Source organism: Sus scrofa, chromosome 1, assembly GCF_054392235.1.
Source record: "Sus scrofa isolate SSC_HxYL_T2T_F1_AM1 chromosome 1, Sscrofa_HxYL_maternal_Yorkshire_Landrace_v2.0, whole genome shotgun sequence".
Lineage (NCBI taxonomy): Eukaryota > Metazoa > Chordata > Mammalia > Artiodactyla > Suidae > Sus > Sus scrofa.
In genome coordinates, this window is record NC_139383.1 from 190,802,038 (window position 1) to 190,823,481 (window position 21,444).

At 35.4% G+C, this 21,444-nt stretch overlaps 2 protein-coding genes across 4 annotated transcripts in view; both read right to left on the reverse strand.

Moving 5' to 3' along the window:
* Positions 1–21,444, reverse strand: part of SOS2 (SOS Ras/Rho guanine nucleotide exchange factor 2) — a 107,667-nt gene that overhangs the window by 80,606 nt on the left and 5,617 nt on the right. For all 3 annotated transcript variants that reach the window (XM_084980926.1, XM_084980937.1, XM_021101439.2), the window contains 3 exons: positions 9,127–9,252; positions 6,340–6,471; positions 4,707–4,871 (listed from right to left, as the gene is read on the reverse strand). In XM_084980926.1, the coding sequence (XP_084837052.1) occupies positions 4,707–4,871; positions 6,340–6,471; positions 9,127–9,252 (423 nt within the window). The remainder of the gene's footprint in view (positions 1–4,706; positions 4,872–6,339; positions 6,472–9,126; positions 9,253–21,444) is intronic.
* Positions 9,218–21,444, reverse strand: part of L2HGDH (L-2-hydroxyglutarate dehydrogenase) — a 71,405-nt gene continuing 59,178 nt past the window's right edge. The window contains exon 11 of the mRNA XM_084980960.1: positions 9,218–9,252. The gene's annotated coding sequence lies outside the window, so the exon portion shown is untranslated. The remainder of the gene's footprint in view (positions 9,253–21,444) is intronic.

Here is a 21,444-nt window from a genome sequence, read left to right on the forward strand (position 1 = left end):
GTTCAAAAGGAGAAAAACGATAATGATACACAAAGTATATTAATACTATGATGCTTTACTGATACATATTTACTATATCAACAACTGCTATTGAGTTCATTTCTTAAAATCAAGCATCCACAGGTGCTTATTAAACTTCTATACAATTTCCCATTTCAGAAAATAGTAAAAATTGCTATTATGGATTGAAGTCAACCAACAGACAAGAACTAGCTGTATATCAAAAGCAACAGGAAAAAAGGCGATCATACTTTTTAGAATTAAAAATAGTTTAAAAAGAAAAGAAAAATTGGACCTACTTAATTATATACTCAAGACTAGCAGAAAATCACTTTCTCAGAGTTTGGGAAAAAAAGAAACCCCAGAAGGTAGAGAGGCCTGATGGAAGACTGGTCACATACGGGAGGATTAATCAAATAAATATATTAAGAAAAACAAGAGCCATATTTCTCACCATCAGATAAGGGAGTTACAAATGTAAAAAAAGGGAGGCTGAAATGAATCCCGTGGTATTCAAACTGGATTGAAAGGATCTGTGAACGTATATAAAGATAGATAAGAAATAGATAAGCTATGAGATCCTGCTATATAGCACAAGGAACTGTATCTAGACACATATGACGGAACATGATAGAGGATAATGTGAGAAAAAGACTATGTATATGTGTGTGACTAGGTCACTATGCTTTTCAGTAGAAAGTGACAGAACACTGTAAACCAACTATAATGGAAAAAATAAAAATCATTAAAAAATGTACGGAGTTCCCTTTGTGGCTCAGTAGTTAACGAACCCGACTAGGATCCATGAAGATATGGGTTCAATCCCTGGCCTTGCTCAGTGGGTTAAGAATCCAGTGTTGCCATGAACTTGGTATAGGTCGCAGACGGGGCTCAGAGCCCACATTGCTGTGGCTGTGACAGAGGCCAGCAGCTGTAGCTCTGATTCGACCCCTAGCCTGGGAACCTCCATGTGCAGCCCTAAAAAGCAAAAAAAAAAAAAAAAAAATTAAAAAAAATAACATTTACAAAAGTAAAACAAAGAGAAATAAATATAGAGGTGTATGGATATATAATATGTGTATACATACACAAACACACAAATACACAACCCTGCCCCCCCCCATACACACAAACACACATGCTTTCCCTAATTCTGGCCTCTAAGAGATCAGAGCAGTTACATTCCAATAGCAATGTGCTCACGCAGCACCAAGATCTTAGTTTCTAAATACCATTCTCAGAGTTCCTGCCATGGAGGAATGGGTTAAGAATCTGAATGCAGTCGTTCAGGTCGCTGAAGAGATGTGGGTTTGATCCCTGGCCTGGCGCAGTGGGTTAAAAGACCAAGCATTGACAAAGCTGCCTGGCTCGGACTCAAACCTTGGCCCAGGAATTTCCATATGTTACAGGTGTGGCCATAATATTAAAAACAACAACAACAACAACAACAAATTACATTGAAAACAAATAAATACCATTCCCACCTAAGAGGAACCAGGACTTTTCAGAAAACAACTAATTTCAGTCAGACTTGAGCAGCAGGTAGAGAAAAAGTTGAACCTGGACTATCTTGTGTCAAAAGACAGTGTTCAGGAGTTCCCATCGTGGTGCAGTGATTAACAAATCCGACTAGGAATGATGAGGTTGCGGGTTTGATCCCTGGCCTTGCTCAGTGGGTTAAGGATCTGGCGTTGCTGTGAGCTGTGGTGTAGGTGGCAGACCTGGCTTGGATTCCGCGTTGCTATGGCTCTGGAGTAGGTCGGCGGCTACAGCTCCAATTAGACCCCTAGCCTGGAAACCTCCATATGCCGCAGGAGCAGCCCTAGAAAAGGCAAAAAGACAAAAAAAAAAAAAAAAAAAAAGAGTGTTCAAAGAATGACAGAGGCAGAGAAGCCAAATTGAAGGAGCTCCTGTTGGTCAAATCTGGGGCAATGTGAATATCAATATAAATAATGAAGTACTGGGTTATACCCCTTGAACAAGAATCAATGAATACATATTAAAATAAACAAATAAATAAATTTAAAGTGTGTGATGAAGAACGAGATATTTATACAGCCTTAAAACATTCCAAAAAGTATTTACTAATTACAAGAGGGAAAGGAGTCCTTTAAAGTAGAGAAGCCTAGAAAATAAGCTCTTAATCAAGTGATCAAGAATATCATCAGTAATGGGACACATCAAAATTGTGTCATGTGAGAAAATGCAATGAAAAAAACTTCTAACATATTCCTGCCACACATCCATAACCTGAATTTTATTGAGACAACATCAAAAAAAACTAAAGGAGCATTTTATTTTTTTTATTTTTTTTTTTTAAACTTCTTTTTTTTTTTTTTTTTTTTTTTGTCTTTTGGTCTTTTGTTGTTGTTGTTGCTATTTCTTGGGCCGCTCCCGCGGCACATGGAGGTTCCCAGGCCAGGGGTTGAATCGGAGCTGTAGCCACCGGCCTGCGCCAGAGGCACAGCAACGCAGGATCCGAGCCGCGTCTGCAACCTACACCACAGCTCACGGCAACGCCGGATCGTTAACCCACTGAGCAAGGGCAGGGACCGAACCCGAAACCTCATGGTTCCTAGTCGGATTCGTTAACCACTGCACCACGACGGGAACTCCTAAAGGAGCATTTTAAATGATAACCTGTATTATCCTTAAAAATTTCAAGATCATTCAAAATTGGGGAAGAATTAAGAACTGTTCTAGATTGAACAAGGAGAAAAAAGATACATGACAACTAAGCACAACACATGATTCTTAACTGGATCATGTTGCTATTAAAAAAAAAATCACTGGGACAAAGAGCAAAACTTGAATGGGGTCTGAGGATTAGATAATGTATCAGCATTCATTTCCTAGGCTTTGACTGTCATAGTGTGGTCATAAAGAATGTTTCTGTTTGTAGGATACACTAGATTATGTTGGCAAACTACTTACTCTCAAGTGGTTTAGGGCACAGGGGAGTACTTTCATCGTACTAGCAACTTTTCCAAAAGCCAGAGATAGAAACAAAGTCCACCCCTCACCCCCACCTCTGACCCCACCATGTAAACATAATTTCAGAAGTCAACATCACAATAACAAGGAATTTCTACTATAAAATTTAAGTGAAAAAATAATTTTTGAAACTATGGCATAGTACAATGGCTTTCAATCATAACTGCACATCAGAATACCTGGGACACCTTCACAAATTTTGAAAATACTGGTTTGGCCCCAACACAGGTCAAACAAATCAGAATCACTAGGGATGGAGTTCCCGTCGTGGCGCAGTGGTTAACGAATCCGACTAGGAACCATGAGGTTGCGGGTTCGATCCCTGGCCTTGCTCAGTGGGTTAAGGATCTGGCGTTGCCGTGAGCTGTGGTGTAGGTGGCAGACGCGGCTCAGATCCTGCATTGCTATGGCTCTGGCATAGGCTGGCAGCTACAGCTCCGATTAGACCCCTAGCCTGGGAACCTCCATATGCCGCAGGAGTGGTCCAAGAAATGGCAAAAAGACAAAAAAAAAAAAAAAAAAAAAAAGAATCACTAGGGATGAAATGCAGGCCATCAGTATCTTTGATGGTAATTCTGATGTGCAAAGTAGAGAACCACTGGCCTTGTCAGGTCCTTGGGGTCATTCACCCTTAGAGGTCTAGTTTAGGCACCTTCTCGATGAAATGTTCCTGGTCTCCCCCATGCCAGAATTAATCACTTTCTCCACTGCACCTATGATTTATTCATATAATGGTTCTAATTAATTGCGCAGCAATTATTTGTATATAATAGTTTTATTTCCCACTAAAATAATTCCCTCTAAAATAAGGATTGCTGATTTGTTCACTGCTGTACTGGCAATGCTCAGTGCAATGACTGGCACATAATAGATATTCAAAAATGTTGACTTAAAAAGTAAGAAGAAAAGGAGAGAGGAGTTCTCGTTGTGGCTCAGAGGTAACAATCTCCCAACTAGTATTCATGAGGATGTGGATTTGATCCCTGGCCATGCTCAGTAGGTTAAGGATCCGGCATTGCTATGAGCTGTGGTGTAGGTCACAGATGCGGCTTGGATCTGGTGCTGCCACAGCTGCAACAGCTCCAATTCAACTCCTAACCTGGAAATGTCCATATGCTGCAGGTGTGGCCCTAAAAAGCAAAAAAGAAAGAAAGAAAGAAAGGAGGAAAAATAGGGAAGAAAAGGAGAAGAGAGGAAAATGAAATATTCAATTTCTTTCTTCAGTAGCTTACAGTCAGGAAGAAAGAAGGTAAATAAAAAAATTATCAGAAGGAAGTAACTTTAGCATTGCAAATTCTTTTTCTACCTGTGCCCCGCTGAACTATTCTGTGAAACCAAACTATGTTTTTCAAAATTACCTCTTATACTTAAAAGTATCTACATGCTCTTGTACTTACTCTCCTTCTAAAAATACAAAACTCAAACCACCTTTCTTAAACTGGTTTGAGATTCTGGATGTTTTTCCCTATAGGTAAAAAATTCTTGATGTCTTGAAGAAAAAGAGACTCTCATCCTGTCATATGCTAAAAAACCTGAAAATATAGCCTGTAAATGGTAGCCTGTAAAGCCACCATTTTTCTGTCTTCCAACACCAGGAATTATAAAAGTCACTAATATAATCATGTATTATAAAAACGTATTATAAAAACCAGGGCTAAGTCACATATAGTCACTATCATTCAAGTTAAGTTTAAATACCTTTTAACACTTACCTTATCTGCACACATTGACACTTTAATGTCTTGTTGGGATATTTCATAATGTCGGATATTAAAAACATAATTACCAGCCAATTTCAAAATATCAGCTGAGATATACTCTAGTACAGCCACAATATACAGGGATACATGGTAGTCCACCTTGTACCCTAAAACTTCCTGTTGGAAAAAAAACAAAAACAATTTAATTCCAAAAAATGGCAGCACTGTCAACTAACAGTTAAGCACTTAAAATTTTTATTTAACATTCTTACTTAAAAAGAAATTTCTGTAAACCAAATATCTAAACTCATAGGTACCTCAGGATGTAAATCTGATCTGGCCCAGTGTCAGGATTTGATGTTGTTTTGTTTTAAAGAGACATCTAATCTAACAAATCTGCCTTTGGTATCAAACAAGAAGAGATAGTTGATTCTAAGACAGAAATCTTAGGCTGAACTTCACTGAAAACCTCTTGATACATTATCCAAAATCCATTTGTCAAATATCTGCTATGTTCAAGGGTTAATCTAGTTAATAGCCTCAAATTACAATGGTTTCTATTGAGGGAAGGGTCTTTTTTTTTAATTCTTTTTTTCCAAATAAATTTTATTGCAGTATAGTTGACTTAGAAAGTTGTGTAATTCTTTTTATTTTATGGCCACACCTGAAGCACATGGACATTCCAGGGACAGGGTTTGAATTTGAGCCACAGCTGAGACCTATGCCACAGGTATGGCAACTCCAGATCCTTTTAACCCACTGTGCCAGGCTGGCAATCAAACCTGTGCCATAGCAGAGACAATGCTGGATCCTTAACAACTAAGCCACCAGAGAACTCCCTTAGACAGGTCTTGAAATTATTCTCAAGAGGTATTCAAATCCATGCACACCAATTATTTTCTACAGACTAAATAATATTTCCTAGCTTACTTTTCCAATGTATGTAAGAATACCTGATACAGGAGTTTACATTGTGGCTGAGGGGTAACAAACTCTACCATCCAAGAGAACATAAGTTTGATCCCTGGCCTCGCTCAGTGGGTTAAGGATTCAGTGTTGCCGTGAGCTGTGGTGTAGGTAGGTCACAGACATGGCTCAGATATGGCATTGCTGTGGCTGTGGCATAGACTGGCAGCTGTAGCTGCAGCTCCTGTTCAAGCTCTAGCTTGGGAACTTCCATATGCTGCACATTCAGCCCTCAAAAGACACACACACACACAAAAAAGACTATCTGATACAGATTAATTTTAAAACATTTCTGAACTCAGTAGCTTTTGTATTATATATTTCCTTAATCAACAAAAAGTTGAAAGTGAAGGGTAAGCAGTCATCAGACTGCCACGAAGATGTGTTCTTATTGCTAACTTTTAATATTATTTGAAAAGCAATCTGGCTTTAGGAAAGTAAATTTATTTTTGTTTTATACACATATGAAGAAATCTTTCTATATATGTATGTGTATATACAAGTACACACACATTCAAGTGCACATGCACATATACAATAACACAGGCTATGTTATATATAAATATACAAATACTACATAAAGTATTATTTGTTATTAAGAACTTCCGCAATGGTATTTCTGTTGTTTTTTTGTTGTTGGTGGTGGTGGTTTTTTTGAATTTTTTTTTTTTTTTTTAACCTTCAATGAAGGATGGATTTTATCCACAGGCAGCAAGAGAGGATTTCTTCGTTTTCGTTTCTCTATGGCAGACTGTGCATCAGCAATAGCCCATTTATCAATTGGATGAGGAAAAGTCTTCTGAACTCGTTCCTGTTCAGATCACAGCAGAACAATTGTTAATACAGGTACTCATAAACAGAAAATTCATTTAAATTAAACTTTTACCATCTTTAACACTAGCAATTAATAGTAACATAACATGTTCTGATTATTGTAATAAATAAAATTTTTATAAAAAAAGATCAACCTATCAAGATTTTTCCACATAATTCCCATGGGTAAAGAAAAGGTAAAGTTTAAATAGAAAACTTTACATGTAAACATTATTAAGATAAAACTGGAAAAAGTAATAATATTAGAAGAGATTAAAGCAAGCATGTAATACTCTATCATTGATTTTAAGAACAAAGTTCCTAAGGTCAAAATTGTTTACCTTGCGGAAGTTAACTTGTTATTAACAATTATACAGTCACTCTCCTGCTAATCTCAGAGCTTCAAATATAGAAAAGAATTTTAAAAAGAAGAAATTTCATGTACCTCTTAGAGGACAAAGTGCATGGAAGAGCTCAGAATGGCTTAAGGAAATACATCTCCTGGCAAAAATAATCCAAGTCTTTTATGTTACTATCATGGTTCATCTAATTTAAAATATAACCAGTAATTGACACGAATAATGAAAAGTAATAACTGAATTAACCTCGAATTTACCAGGATTTCCTATTTTTAAAATTATATTCTCAGCTTCTGAAAAGTATGCTTTTATTATATTTATTTATATCCACTTACAGCAGAGAACAGGGAAACCAATGCTTTAATTAGCAGAGTCCCTGAAAATCTTAATAGATTTATTATTCTAAATTAAGATTTCCTTTTATATTGGAAGTTGCTGCCTAGTAAGGAACAACCTTCAAAAGAAAAATGATATAAACAATAAAATGTCAAAGTAACTTCTGAAAGCTATACTGACAGATATTTGTAAAAATCTAGAAATACTCTCATGTAACTGGGCCAAAACAGCTATTTCAGCACCAAATTACACAGGATCTCTTATATATATATATATATTTTTTTTAATCAATGAGTAAATTACCCTTATACTAGTCCTTTATTGAAGTAATATTTATATGGAGTAAAAATGCACTGATCTTAAGTGAACAACTGAACAAGTTTTAAAAAATGCTCACACCTGTGTAACCATAAGCCTAATCAATACTACAGAAAATTTCTATCAACTTAATCTCACAGGCAGCCTCCATCCTGATTTCTATCACCATTACTTTTAGCTATATCTGACTTTCCTCTAAATGATATTACACCATATATACTCTTCGGGGTATAACTTTTTTTGCTCTATGTGTTATCTGTGGATTGTAACTATGTTACTGTGTATATCAATAGCTTGCTCTTTAATTTTATTATTAAGTAGTATTCCATTTTATAAATCTACCACAATTTGTTTACCCATTTTCTTACAGATGGAAATTTTAGTTGTTTCCAATTTTCGCCTATTATGAATAAAACTGCTTGGACAATTATGTGTCAATCTCTTTGTGAAGCTATATTTTCATTTCTCTTGAGTTAAATAATCAGGGGTAAAACTGTTAGATCATAGGTTAGATATATTTTTAACTTTATAAGAAGCTGCAAACAATTTTCCAAGGTGGTTATGCCACTAGCAATGTATGAGACTTCTAGCTGCTCTACATCTCATCAACATTCTCTGTTATCAGTCTTTAATTTCATTCCTTTTAGTGAGTGTGAAATAGTATCTTATTGTTGTTTTAATTTCTATTTTCCAGATAAATTATGGGCTTGAGTACCTTAATATGCTTATTGGCCATAAGTATATACCCATTTATGAAGTGTCTGTTCAAGACTTTTGCCTATTTGGGTGAGCAGGGTATCTTTTTATTATCGATTTGTAGGAGTTTTTAACATATTCTGGATATAAGTTCTATGTAAGGAATACATATTGAAAACATGTTCTCCGAGTCAGTGACTTTCACCTTTTTTATTTTTGCACCAATTTTATTCTTTTATTCTTTGATACCATGTTTTGAGTCCTCTTTAAAAAAATATTTAACCCCAGCTTATAAAGATATTCTTTTGCATTTGCTTCCAGAAACTTTATAGTTTTAGCTTTTAAGATTATACATCTTGAATTAATTTTTTTTTTTTTTTTTTTTTTTTTTTTTTTTTGCTTTTTAGGGCTGCAGCTGTGGCATATGGAAGTTTCCAGGCTAGGGGTCAAACTGGAGCAGTAGCTGCTGGCCTACACCATAGCCACAGCAACATCAGATTCAAACCACATTTGCAACCTACATCACAGCTCACAGCAATGCCAGATCTTTAACCCACTGAGCAAGGCCAGGGATCGAATTCCTGTCCTCAGGGATACCAGTCAGGTTCTTAACCCGCTGAGCCACAACAGGAACTCCTGCCTTGACATTTTGACAAAAATGAACTAACCACAGGAGTTCCCTGGTTGCTCAGTGGGTTAAGGACCAGCATTGTCACTGCTATAGCTCTGGTTACTGTTGTGGCACAAGTTTGATCCCTGGCCCAGGAACTTCCACACGCCATGGGTGCAGCTAAAAAAAAAATAATAATGAACTGACCATATATCCCCCATATGACTTCAATGGTTTTAGTTTCCATAATAATTTAGAATAATATAGATTTAGATATAAAAATTACTTTGTACAGTAATTCAATGACTTTTTGAAGTAACAAAATAATTTTTACCTCCACATCTTGAACAGTCCTTGGTTGGGCCAGGCATAATTTATTAAGCAGCTGAAAAATCAGCTCTTCAATATAATAGAGAGACTCTTCATTTGCTGAGAGATTGGGATGTACTTGTTCCTGAACCTTAAAGAAAAAGTTCTCAATATAAGTACAGGCAAAAGGATATTTACTGAACAAAAATTAGAGAATATTATATATAATTAATAGTATTTTACCAGAATGGTTAAAAAGAATATACACACAAAATATTCTACACAATTTCAGAGGAATTATGGATACCCCTTGTTAATTAATAAACCTACTAGAAAATATGAACACTACGTCATGAATCCTAGCAACAGAGGTATCTCTGTAACCATACTACTTTACAAGTGACGGAGGATAATGTGAGAAAAAGAATGTATACATTATGTGTGACTGGGTCATTCTGCTGTACAGTAGAAAACTGACAGAACACTGTAAACCAGCTACAACGGAAAAAATTAAAATCACTTAACAAGTGACGAAGGTGCTCTATGAAGTAGGTGCTAGTCACACTGCTTTTATAGTGAAATATGCTCCTTTTTTCTCACCACATAGCTGTGCTGGGCTCTTTCATTGTTAAATTTCTTAAAGTTTGAACCTAGTAATACACCCTAAAAATAAGCTAGTCAAACTGAACATCAGGTACAAAAAGGTAAAAAATAGTGCCTAGCATTATCATAGGTATCATGTAAGTATTTATTGAAAGAATGATTAAGAGTATTTCCCATCACGGTTCAGCAGTAATGAACCCAACCAGTGTCAGTGAGGACGCAGGTTCAATCCCCAGCACTGCTCAGTGGGTTAAGGATCTGGCGTTGCCATGAGCTATAGTGTGGGTTGCAGACATGACTCGGATCTGTGTTGCTGTGGCTGTGGTGTAGGTGGGCACCTGCAGTTCCAATTCAACCCCTAGCCTGGGAACTTTCATATGCGGTGGGGTGCAACCCTTAAAACAAAAAAGAATGATCAAGACAAATAAGTACTGTTCTAACTTTTTATTCCATGGTCCAGTACCACTGACATAAAAAGTAATAAAAAATTTAAATAGTCTTACAGTTATTTTGGAAAACTGATGCAGTAATTAAAAATATTCCCACAAAGAAAAAAACAGCATGAAGTTGATCACTTCATCTAAGTTCTCAAAATTTAGCATAAAATTGTTCACTATAGTCTCTTGCATTTTCTAAGTTCATAGAATCTTTAGTGGAGTCCTTTTTTTCATCAATATCAGTTATTTTTGTGTGTTCTTTCTTTTCTTGATCAGTCTCTCATGGGTTTATTAATTTTATTAATCTTTTCAATAACCAACTTTTTTTGGCTTTGTTTGCTTTATATTTTATTTATATGTTTCATCTTCATTTTTTCTTCTGCTTTTTATTCTTTTTTTCTAACTTTTTGAGCTGGATACTTAGCCCATCATTTTCAACCTTTCTTCTTTTGTAATATTTACATTTTGTCTAAAAACTATATTTGTAAAAAATTCAGAAATCTTGATATGGGAAATTTTTGCAGTCATCCATTCAAAAATAACTTCTAATTTCCAAATGGTTTTTATCTTTAACTTTATTTATGTATTTACTTTATTTATCTTTTTATATGCCCATGGTATATGGAAGTTCCCCGGTCAGGGACTGATTCTAAGCTGTGACTGTAACCCACTCCAAAGTTGCAACTTAGGCCACAACTGTGGCAATGCTGGATCCTTTTAACCACTGTACCAGACCAGGGATTGAGCCCACACCTCTGAAGCGACCTAAGCCACTGGGTACCCAGATACTTGGTTAAATATTATTTCTGAGTGTCTGTGAGGGTATTTCTGGATGAGATTAACATTTGAATTGGTAGACTGAATAAACCAGACTGCCCTCCCCAATGTGGGTGGACCTCATGCAATCCACTGAAGTCCTGAAAAAGATTCTGATATGAAAAGTCATAAAACAACTATACAATGTTAAAATTCCTCCCATAAATATTAATAAGGACATTAATATGACAAAGAAAATTAGCCATACTTTGCACTTGCACAGAATTTATCTCAGCACCCTCAGACAGTAAAATAAAATTACCACATCAGAAGAAACCCACTTTTCATATTTTTCTGAAAGGTTAGAAAAAGAGCAATTAAAATAAATTTCAGTCTTTAACAGTAGATTAACAAGTCAGATCTATACTTTAGTTACAATGTATTTTCGCATTACCAGAATGTACTTTCTTACACATATGCTGTAAAAATAGTCATAATACTAATGATTCATGCACAGACACATATAAAAGCATAAAACTTTATTTTTTAAATTTATAAACACTAGATTTGACAAATTTTGGAAATGTTATTTCCCAATATATATATATTTCAGTTCCCTATATTCACAATCAAATAAAAAAATCATGCTAGTGTACTTGTTCAATCAACTAACATTAGAGTTTCTGGTACAATGTAGAAATACCTTTCAATACACAGTGTGTGCATTTATTTATGCCAAATTCTTTACTCCACTTCCAAGATTTCTGCAAGTGCCTCAACACCAGCTAAGAATAATGGAAGTTTTGTTTGTTACGAAAGAGTTAAAATTCAATTTAAAAAGAAAAAGCAATAAATTTCATTCTGAAGATATACACTAACAACTACAAAATATTGCTGACAGAAATTTTTAAAAACCTAAATAAATGAAAAGATCAACTTTATGAGTTGAAAGACAAATATTGTTGTCAATTCCCTTCAAATAATCTATAAATTCAACACAATCCCAATAAAAATTTCAACAGGTTTTTTTTTTCCCATAGAAATTGACAGGATAATTTTAAAATTCCTATGAAAATACAAAGGTCCTAGAATAACCAAAACAACTCTGAAAAAGAACAAGTCAAAAGGCTAAAGCTACCTAATTCCAAGATTTTTATAAAGTTTATAATAATCAAAATAGTGTGGTATTGATGTAAAGATAAGCAAAAAAGATCAATAGAACAAAACAGGGAATTCAGAAATAAAACCACACACAAATTATTTTGATAAAGGTGCAAGGGCCTTTAGCAAAGGAAAAGGGATAGCTTTCTCAATAAATGATGCAGATAACCATATGCAAAAAAACCCCATAATGTATGCAAAATTATCTCCTCATATATAAAAATTAACTCAAATAGATTATAGATCTAAATGTAAAACTCAGAACTAAAAAACTTCAGGAAGAAAAATATTGTAACCCTGGATTACCCAAAGACTGCTTAGATATGACACTAAAGAACAGTCTGTAAAAAAGCAAATGGATAAAATGGACCTCATAAAAATTTTAAACTTTTGCTCTTCAAAAGATAATACCAAGAATGAACTGAATATAATCGGCAAAACCGATGAATTAATAACATTTTATAGTAATAAAACAATGCATTTTGGTCTTTCAAGAACTGAGGCTTTTTTCCATATGAGTTATAACTTAATATCTTTAATTTTAAACTATATTAATGTGTATACTGAATCCTATAAATTGAAGCCATCATTTTTTAATAAATAACACTAGTATGACAATAGTTGAAGTAAATTTTATTTTTTTATTTATTTACTTATTTATTTTAAAGCTGCACCTCTGGCATATGGTAGTTCCCAAGCTAGGGGTCAAATCAGAGCTGTAGGTACCGAATGATGCCACAACCACAGCAACTCTGGGTCTGAGCTACATCTGCAACCTATGCCACAGTTTGTGGCAACACAGGATCTTTAACCTACTAAGCAAGTCCAGGACTTGAGCCCTCATCCTCACAGACACTATGTCAGGTTCTTAACCGCTGAGCTATAATGCAAACTCTGAAATAAATTTTTTAAAAAATAGCATTTTTTTTCTTGTCAAATAAACAGCTTTATCAGGAATTACTGCCTAAATATGTATTAATGTATTAGCTATACTTTTAAAGGTAAAGCTGCTATGGTATTTAATGCATATATAGAAAGCGAGAAGAAATAAATAGGCTGCAGACTAGTTAGAGAGAATTTAAAATTAAGTTAGTTTTGAAAAATGATGTTGTAGTATATGGGTTCTAGAATATTTCCTTATAAAAATTCTGGAGATCAGATAGTTGTAACCTACTTAATCTCAGATGACAGATATTTTGGACTAGTACTAACAACATAAACATGTTAGGACTAGTATATACGTTGCAGGTGGATTCATGGGAAGAATGAAAACCTAAACTATATATAGTTTATAATCCATAAACTGTTTTAGAGTATTCAAAGAAAAGCTTCCATTAATTACCCTCAACACTGCTGGATCAAAAATATTTTACAGAATTATGGAATGTTAACCCAGAATTCATTTTGATTCTTGGATGTATACTTTATACTTTCTTGTTTACATATGGGTTTTTTGTTTTTAAAAATTATTTTGTTAAAAAAAAAAAAAAGGAAAGAAACCATCCCAATTGGAGCTGCCATTGTGATGCAATGGAATCAGCAGCATCTTGGGAGTGCTGGGACACATAGGTTTGATCCCCAGCTCGGTACGGTGGGTTAAGGATCCAGTGTTGCCACAGCTGTGGCTTAGGTTGCAACTGCAGCTCAGATCTGATCCTGGCCTGGGAACTCCATGTGCCATGGGGTGGCCAAAAATGGAGACAAAAATCCCAATAAAGATTCACTGCTGTTAAAAAAAGAGACAATATTTTAAAAAAATAAAAAAGCTACAGACTAAAAGAAAATCTTTGTAGATCAATTATCTGATAGAGGATTTTATTCAGACTCATAAAGAACTCTCAAAACTCAGCAATAAAAAAACTAAACAGAGAGTTCCCACTGTGTCACAGCGGAGGCACAGGTTCAATCCTTGGCCCAGCACAGTGGGTTAAAGGATCTAGAGTTGCCAGAGCTGTGATGTAGCTTGCAGCTTCAGCTCAAGTTCAATCCTTGGCCCAGGAGCCATATTACGTGGGTGAGGCCATAAAAAAAACAAAACAACTCAACAAAAATGGGCAAGAGATCTAAACAAACAGTTCACCAAATATGACATACAGATGGCAAATAAAAATATGAGAAATGCTCAGTGTCATTAGTCATCAGGGAAATGCAAATTAAAACAATAAGATACTAGTATTCCCCATTAGAATGACTGAAAATAAATACCAAGTGTTGGCAGGAGGAACTGAAATTTTCATATATTGCTGTTGGGAATGTACAAGTGTACAACAGTTTGAACAGAAAACAGACTGATAGTTAAAAAGTTAAACAGCACATCTACTACCTGATCCAATTACTCTTTGGTAATTACCCAAGAGAAAAGGAAATATCTATCCTTACAAAGACTTGTACAGAAATGTTTAGAGCAGCTTTATTTGTTATAGCCAAGATATGAAAGTCAAATGTACATCACCACCTGAATGGACTTTAAAAACAAACAAATAAACCAAAAAAAACCAGCAATAGGAATTCCCATTATGGCACAATGGGATGGGAACACTGGGAAGCAGATTCAATCCCTGGCCCAGCACAATTAGGTTAAGCATCTGGCATTGCTGAGCTGCAGCGTAGGTCACAATTGTGGCGTGGATTTGATCCCTGGCCCAGAAACTCCATATGCCAAGGGGTGGCCAAAAAAAGAAAAAGAAAAAAAAAAAAAAAAAAAAAAGGTAGTATATCCACACACTGGAATGTTACTGAGCAATCAAAAGGAATGAACTATTGCTATATGCAACAACATGAACAGATCTCAAAAGAATTATGCTGAGTCAAAGGCAGCAAGCAAGAAAAGAATATATACTGTGTGATTCCATTACTTAAAAAGCTCTAGAAAAAAGCAATCTACAGTGATAGGATGAAAACCAGTGATTGCTTGTAGATAAGGGATCAGGAGGATGGGAAGAATTATAAACAGTCAAGAGAAAATTTATGGGGATGAAGGATATACTATCTTTATTATAAATATTTTACTGAAGTACACATACATAAAAACTTACCAAACTAAACACTTTAAATATGTGCAGCTATTGTATGTCAATTACATTCCCAATTAAGTTATTTAAAATAATATAAAAACATAATATCCTAAGCTGGCATTTTCCTGATAAAGGTATATAATCAAAAAATGAAACCACAGTTGTAAACCATAAACATATTTCTTATGTTTTTTTGTTTCTTCCTATTTCCACACTCCTTTATTCCTAACACACAGGTAATTTAGCACCATGCTTTGCATAAAGAAAGCACTGAGTAAATAGCTGCTAAATAATTCATGGTAACAAACAGATTTCTTAGACTTGCTGATACCTGCAGACTGAGAAAAATTAATAACTCCATAAAAGTTGTTTTTATTTCATTGGATATGTACCCAGAGACCCAGATATTCTATATAACATTAGAAATGAGGGTATTCCCACTCTACGTTCCTCTATTCCCACTGTCCGCTAACATTCACTTCTCACTTAGATTTAGTGTTCTTACATAGGTTCTTTCTTGACAAGCTTTCAAGGTAGGTTTATTTAAAATATAGAAAATACAAGTTAGGAATCTCATTCTGTTTAGCTTAATATCAGGTAAGGGCTTACCCTAAAATAATCAAAACATGCAGGAAAGACTATTAACTGAAACTTAAAGTTTTGTCATTAAAACTTTCCTTGATTGGAATGAAATGGTATATGATCTCTAAGAACCTTTCCATACAGTCAGGCCATTAGCCTGTAAAGCCAAGAAAGTACAGGCTAAATCAAAGGTTCCCAACTTGTTCTAGTGGCAGAGCATTTGGAAGTCACAGTGCTCCTAGAAGAATATGAAATATTAAGATAGTTATCCTTCATCACAGACAGCAAGAATATTAATAAAAATGACTATAAAACTTAAAACTATAGGCACATATTTCTAAGTAAACAAAAGTATCATAAGCTGTTTACCCCATAAAACCTGTATTATCTCTTGTTCCTTTATTTTATTTTATTTATTTATTTTGTTGTTGTTGTTGTTGTTGTTGTTGTTGCTATTTCTTGGGCCGCTCCCACGGCATATGGAGGTTCCCAGGCTAGGGGTTGAATCGGAGCCGTAGCCACTGGCCTACGCCAGAGCCACAGCAACGCGGGATCCGAGCCGCGTCTGCAACCTACACCACAGCTCACGGCAACGCCGGATCGTTAACCCACTGAGCAAGGGCAGGGACAGAACCCGCAACCTCATGGTTCCTAGTCGGATTCGTTAACCACTGCGCCACGACGGGAACTCCATTGTTCCTTTATTTTATAATTTTGCACTACTCATTAGCAAGTAAATTGCAGCAGGCACCACTGACTTAAGAAAAACCTGGGAGAAAAAAGTAAAATTTAAAAAAAAAATTAACACTGTTTTTTTTTTTTCCCCTGTGACCTGGGAAAAAGATCACTATTACTAAATATGTTTTATTCAGTCAAAGTTTTAGACTGCCTGGGAAAAATACCCATGACCTTTATTTAGCATACTTCTAAAACTACCACATGCACTCTTTCTTAAAGAACATCTGCTTGCAAAGTGCCTGTACTCAAGGAATAAATAAAGCACGTTCTCCTTGTCTACTTCTCCTTCACAACTGCCCTCCTCCCACTCTACTGAAGAAAGGCAGATCTCTTGCTTATCCTCAGTTTCATTGTCGTGTGCTACCCTCCAGTGCAATAAAAAGTAAATAAATAAATTCTAGGGCACAAAACAGACAATGATAAATATCTTTCATTTAAGTACCACCTTCCTTCTTCAATTCATTAGCCTACTGTCAAAAAATACACCGTAATGAAGGAAAAAGCTCAGGAGAATAAAGACTTTTTTTTCTCCACCTTTAAAAAATACTAAATAAAGGCAATATTACCTCATTTTATTCAGGAGAAAAAACTTAAAGCAAGTTTTCACACCTTATTTACCTTTCTATGTTATAATTAGAATTCAGAAGTGACATGGTTGGCATGTGACATGTATTAACATACTCATTTGAACTGAAAAATTAAGTCAGATTTTGTCTGAAAGAAGATAAATATGATAGGCTGGGTGGCTTGACAACTAAAACTGACCTTACCAATTAGGTTATGTGGGGATATTTCCCAGAAAATGAATGAGTTTGGTAGGCAGAATTCTAAGGTGGCTGGGTGGCTCCCAGATTCCCACACCAGGTATACATGCCCTGTATACTTCGCTTGCCTTGAATGTGGGCAGGACCTGTAAATATCATCAGATATCACTTCTATGATCATACTACCATATATGGCAAAGGTGACTAAGGTCTGTGATCAGCTGACTCTGAGCTAACCAAAAGGGAAATTTCTCTGGGTAGGCCTGACTTAAACCAGGTGAATCCTTTAAAAGAAGGTTTACAAGTGTGATACATTAACAGCAGCAGATGCACTCCTGTTGGTCTTGAAGAAGCAAACTAACAAGTTATAGGGAGGGAGGGTCATGTGTCAATGAATGGCAGCAGTCTCTGGAAACTGAAAGGAAACAAATTCCGCCAATAACCACATAAGCTTAGAAGAGGACCTTGAGCCTCAGATGAGTCTACGCCCAAGCTAGAACCTCGATTTCAGTCTATGGGACTCAAAACAAAGAATCCACCTAAGCCATATCTGGACTGCTAACTTACAGAAACTGTGACATAATAAATGTGTGCTGTAGTAAGCCATGAAGTTTTTGATAATCTGTTATGCAGCAGCAGAAAATTAATAAAATGAGCTAGTTCTTAAACTCCAAAGATTTAATAAAAATATATTTAAAGAATGAAATAAGGTAAAATACATTTTATGAATAAATACTGTCACACAGCTAAGGTATACTGACATTAATACTGTTTTTATTTTCCCAATCTTTCTTGGATATATTGGGCTAAAAAAGTACCTCTGAGTGGGATTTCCTGTCATAGCTCAGTAGTAACAAACCTGACTAGTACCCATGAGGATGTGGGTTCAATCTTTGGCTTTGCTCAGTGGCTTGCTGTGGCTGTGGTGTAGGCTGGCAGCTTCAGTTCCAATTCACCCCTAGCCTGGGAACTTCCATATGCCACAGGTGAAGCCCTAAAAAGAACAAATAAACCAACAAAAAATGTTTAAAAAAAAAAAAAAAGTACCTCTGAGTAAAAAAGTGAAAAAGTAAGAGGAATAATAACTACTCACATTTGACAAGTCCTGGAAAAGCTAGAAAATGAAAAAGTGAGTCCCTCTAAAGACCAGATAACAAATCATTTTCCAAGTTAGATGCTTTCCAACTTTTTGCCTTAAACAAAACTGAAGGAAAACCTAATTGAGTTTCTGGCTGAAAGATCATTAAGAGTAATTTTTTGATAGATCACAATACAATTTTGGCATATAATTTGAAGAAGTTTATAAAATGAGTTTGACTGCTTTAAAATTTTCAGGACTTTTATTTACAGAAACGGAAAACAGGAATGGAACTGATGCTGAACTGATTCACTACAGCAAGAATCTATCTAGTTTTAGCAGTATATAATATTTACCTATGAAACATAAACTAATTTAAACATAATGCAAACAGTACATAAACACTGTAAGTCAACTATAATGGAAAAAAATCTTAAAAGTGAAAAAAAAAAAAAAAAAAAAGAGGAGGCACTAAAGTCCTGGTTCCCCCAGACTGAAAAGAAAAAAAAAAAAAAAAAAAAGGCTATATAGATGTCACTGAGCAATGTGCTTCAATAAAGCCTTATGATTGTTTTTCAAAATTCATGATAATTTGTTATTTTGCTCAACTATGCACTACTAATAACCAAAAGGAAGGTTTTTTAAAAAGCTTTATGATCACTGGGGAATTTTTAAAAAAATCAACATATACACATTTTTGTTGTTGCAAATAAGTACAAATACAAAGGAGAGATCAAAGACTTTTAAACCTAAAGATATAATGAATATAATCAGGAGGGGGAAGTAGAAAGAAAAGTTCACAGAGAAGAAAGAACAATGTAAAATTTGCAACCATTAAAAATGCACACTGTCATGTATATTGTAAAAGGATGAACGGTGTGTATCAAATTGTTATAGTATTTAGATTTCATTGGGTACATTTAAAAGACCAATGGGGAGTGCCCATTGTGGCTTGGGTTAAGAACTCAATTAGTATCTATGAAGAGGTGGGTCTGATCACTGGCTTCACTCTCAGTGGGTTAAAGGATCCAGCATTGCCGTGAGCTGTGGTGGAGATGGCAGATGCAGCTCAGATCTCACACTGCTGTGGCTGTGGCATAGGCTAGCAGCTGCAGCTCGGATCAGACCCTTAGCCTGGTAACTTCCATAGGCCGCAAGTGCAGCCTAAAAACAACAAAAAATAAAGACTTTTATTTTAAAACATCAGTATTTAGAATACATACGAAAGTATATCCTCTGAAACTATTTGAACTTAGAGATGAAAATTTTTAAATATGTAAAAAATATGCTAATTTTTCAAAATTCTTTTGGGATACATAGCAAAAAAGTTAGATAATTCCTTTTAGGAGAAAGAAGCAAGACGATGTTGATTAGACATGAACCTGGTATGAGAGAGAAGGGACAGATGATGCCTAGGTTCTGGCTTGAGAACTGAATAGTGTATCATTTATACTGGAGACAAAGTTTTATAGAAGATGAAAATAAGTTTGAACTAGGACATGCCCTGAACATTTACATAGGAAAGTCCGGGAAGCAGGAGTAGCACCAGTTTTAGACAGGATGCAAGAGAAGGCCTCTTCGGGAAGATGTCTGAAAACTTAAAGGAGGTAAAAGGGCCACTCATGTTTTTAACAGCAGGAAAATTGTTCTAGGCAGAAGAAACACCAAGTATAAAAGCCCTGAGACTAGAGCACGTCCATGTGTTGCAGGTATGAAGAGGCTGGTGTGGGGGCAGGAGTAGAGCAAAAAAAAAAAAAAAAAGATCAGCAGTAAATGAGGTCAGTGAAGTAAAGTGGAGAGAAAGACAACATCAAATTGCAGAGGGCCTAGCAGGCCACTGAGAGAACTCTTATTTTGAGAAGCACTAAATGAAGTTTTGAACAAAGGAATGACATGATCCTCCTTATTTCTACTGTGTTGAGAAAGACTGAATGGAGCAAGAGTAGAAGAGAGGAGACCAGTTAAGAGGCTACTTTAATACTCCCAGAGGTTGGTGATAATGAATTGTTCCCAGCTGGTATAAGTGGGAGAGTAAGAAATGGTGACTGAATATTGCTATAGTGTGAAGTAGAGCTAAAAGGATTTGCTGACAGATTAGATATGGGTTATAGCAACTAGAATGATGCAGTAAGCCATTAACTAATGGGGGAAATATTACAACAGGACCAAGTTTTCAGGAGAAGAGAAGGAGCTCATTTTCAGTTGAGATGCCTATCCCCTATCTTTGTGGAAGTGTCAAGAAAAAAAGTGGACATCCAAGCTCAGGAGAGAGGTCTGAGCAAGAAATATAAACTGGAAACTGTCAGATACAGATGGCGTGTGAAGCAATGAGGCCTGGTGGTATTACCAAGACATCTACTAGCAATAGAAATAGAAACAGACACAGTAAATAGAAACAGAAGTCCAAAGACTAAACTCTGGGGAGGTCAGGATGATGTAGTCAGGAAGAGATCAACAAAGGAGGAGACCTAAAAGAAACAGGGAAAAAACTAGCAGAGTTTGGTGTCCTGAAAGCTAAATGAGGAAAGGATTTCAAGGAGGAAGGGATTAACTATCAACTGCTGCTAATGGGTCAATTTAGAAAGAATTACAAAGTGGTATTAAGTAACAGGTAGTATTTGAGTTCACAAAATGTTTTAATGAAGAAAACTGGAGTAATTAAAACTTGGAGGAGACAAGTGCATACATCTAGATCTCAATGTTATTTTCACTGTGCTACTTTATTTCTACACATTAAAATGTGAAGTGTATAACACCTTACATATTTCAAAAGCTTTCTACTTACTATACTGTGTTCTTATATATAAAAAAGGAAAAGAATTTTAGGTTGTTAATTTTTAACATGACTAAATGAGATAATGCTATATCCCTTAGTTCCATCAAACTTTCTCCCTGATTCAAATATGCAGGCTAACAGAGAATATAATCAAACTACTGTTCCCTTGAAAGAAAGGCCATAGTTAATATTAAAGATATATACTTGATTTATATCAAGTGGTAACACAGGTAATGCTTTGGATATTCTGCATAAAACACTTTAATGGAATATTATTGCTCCAAATATACCATACCAAATTAAACTGAAAACAAAAGACAACTACTAAATCATGGCTGACAGGAAGCTAAATGCAACAAGCTAAAATGCATTCCTATGCTCATCCAGTTTGGTTAAATGCCCTGGGTCAGTTTGGGTCATTATTAGTTTGGATA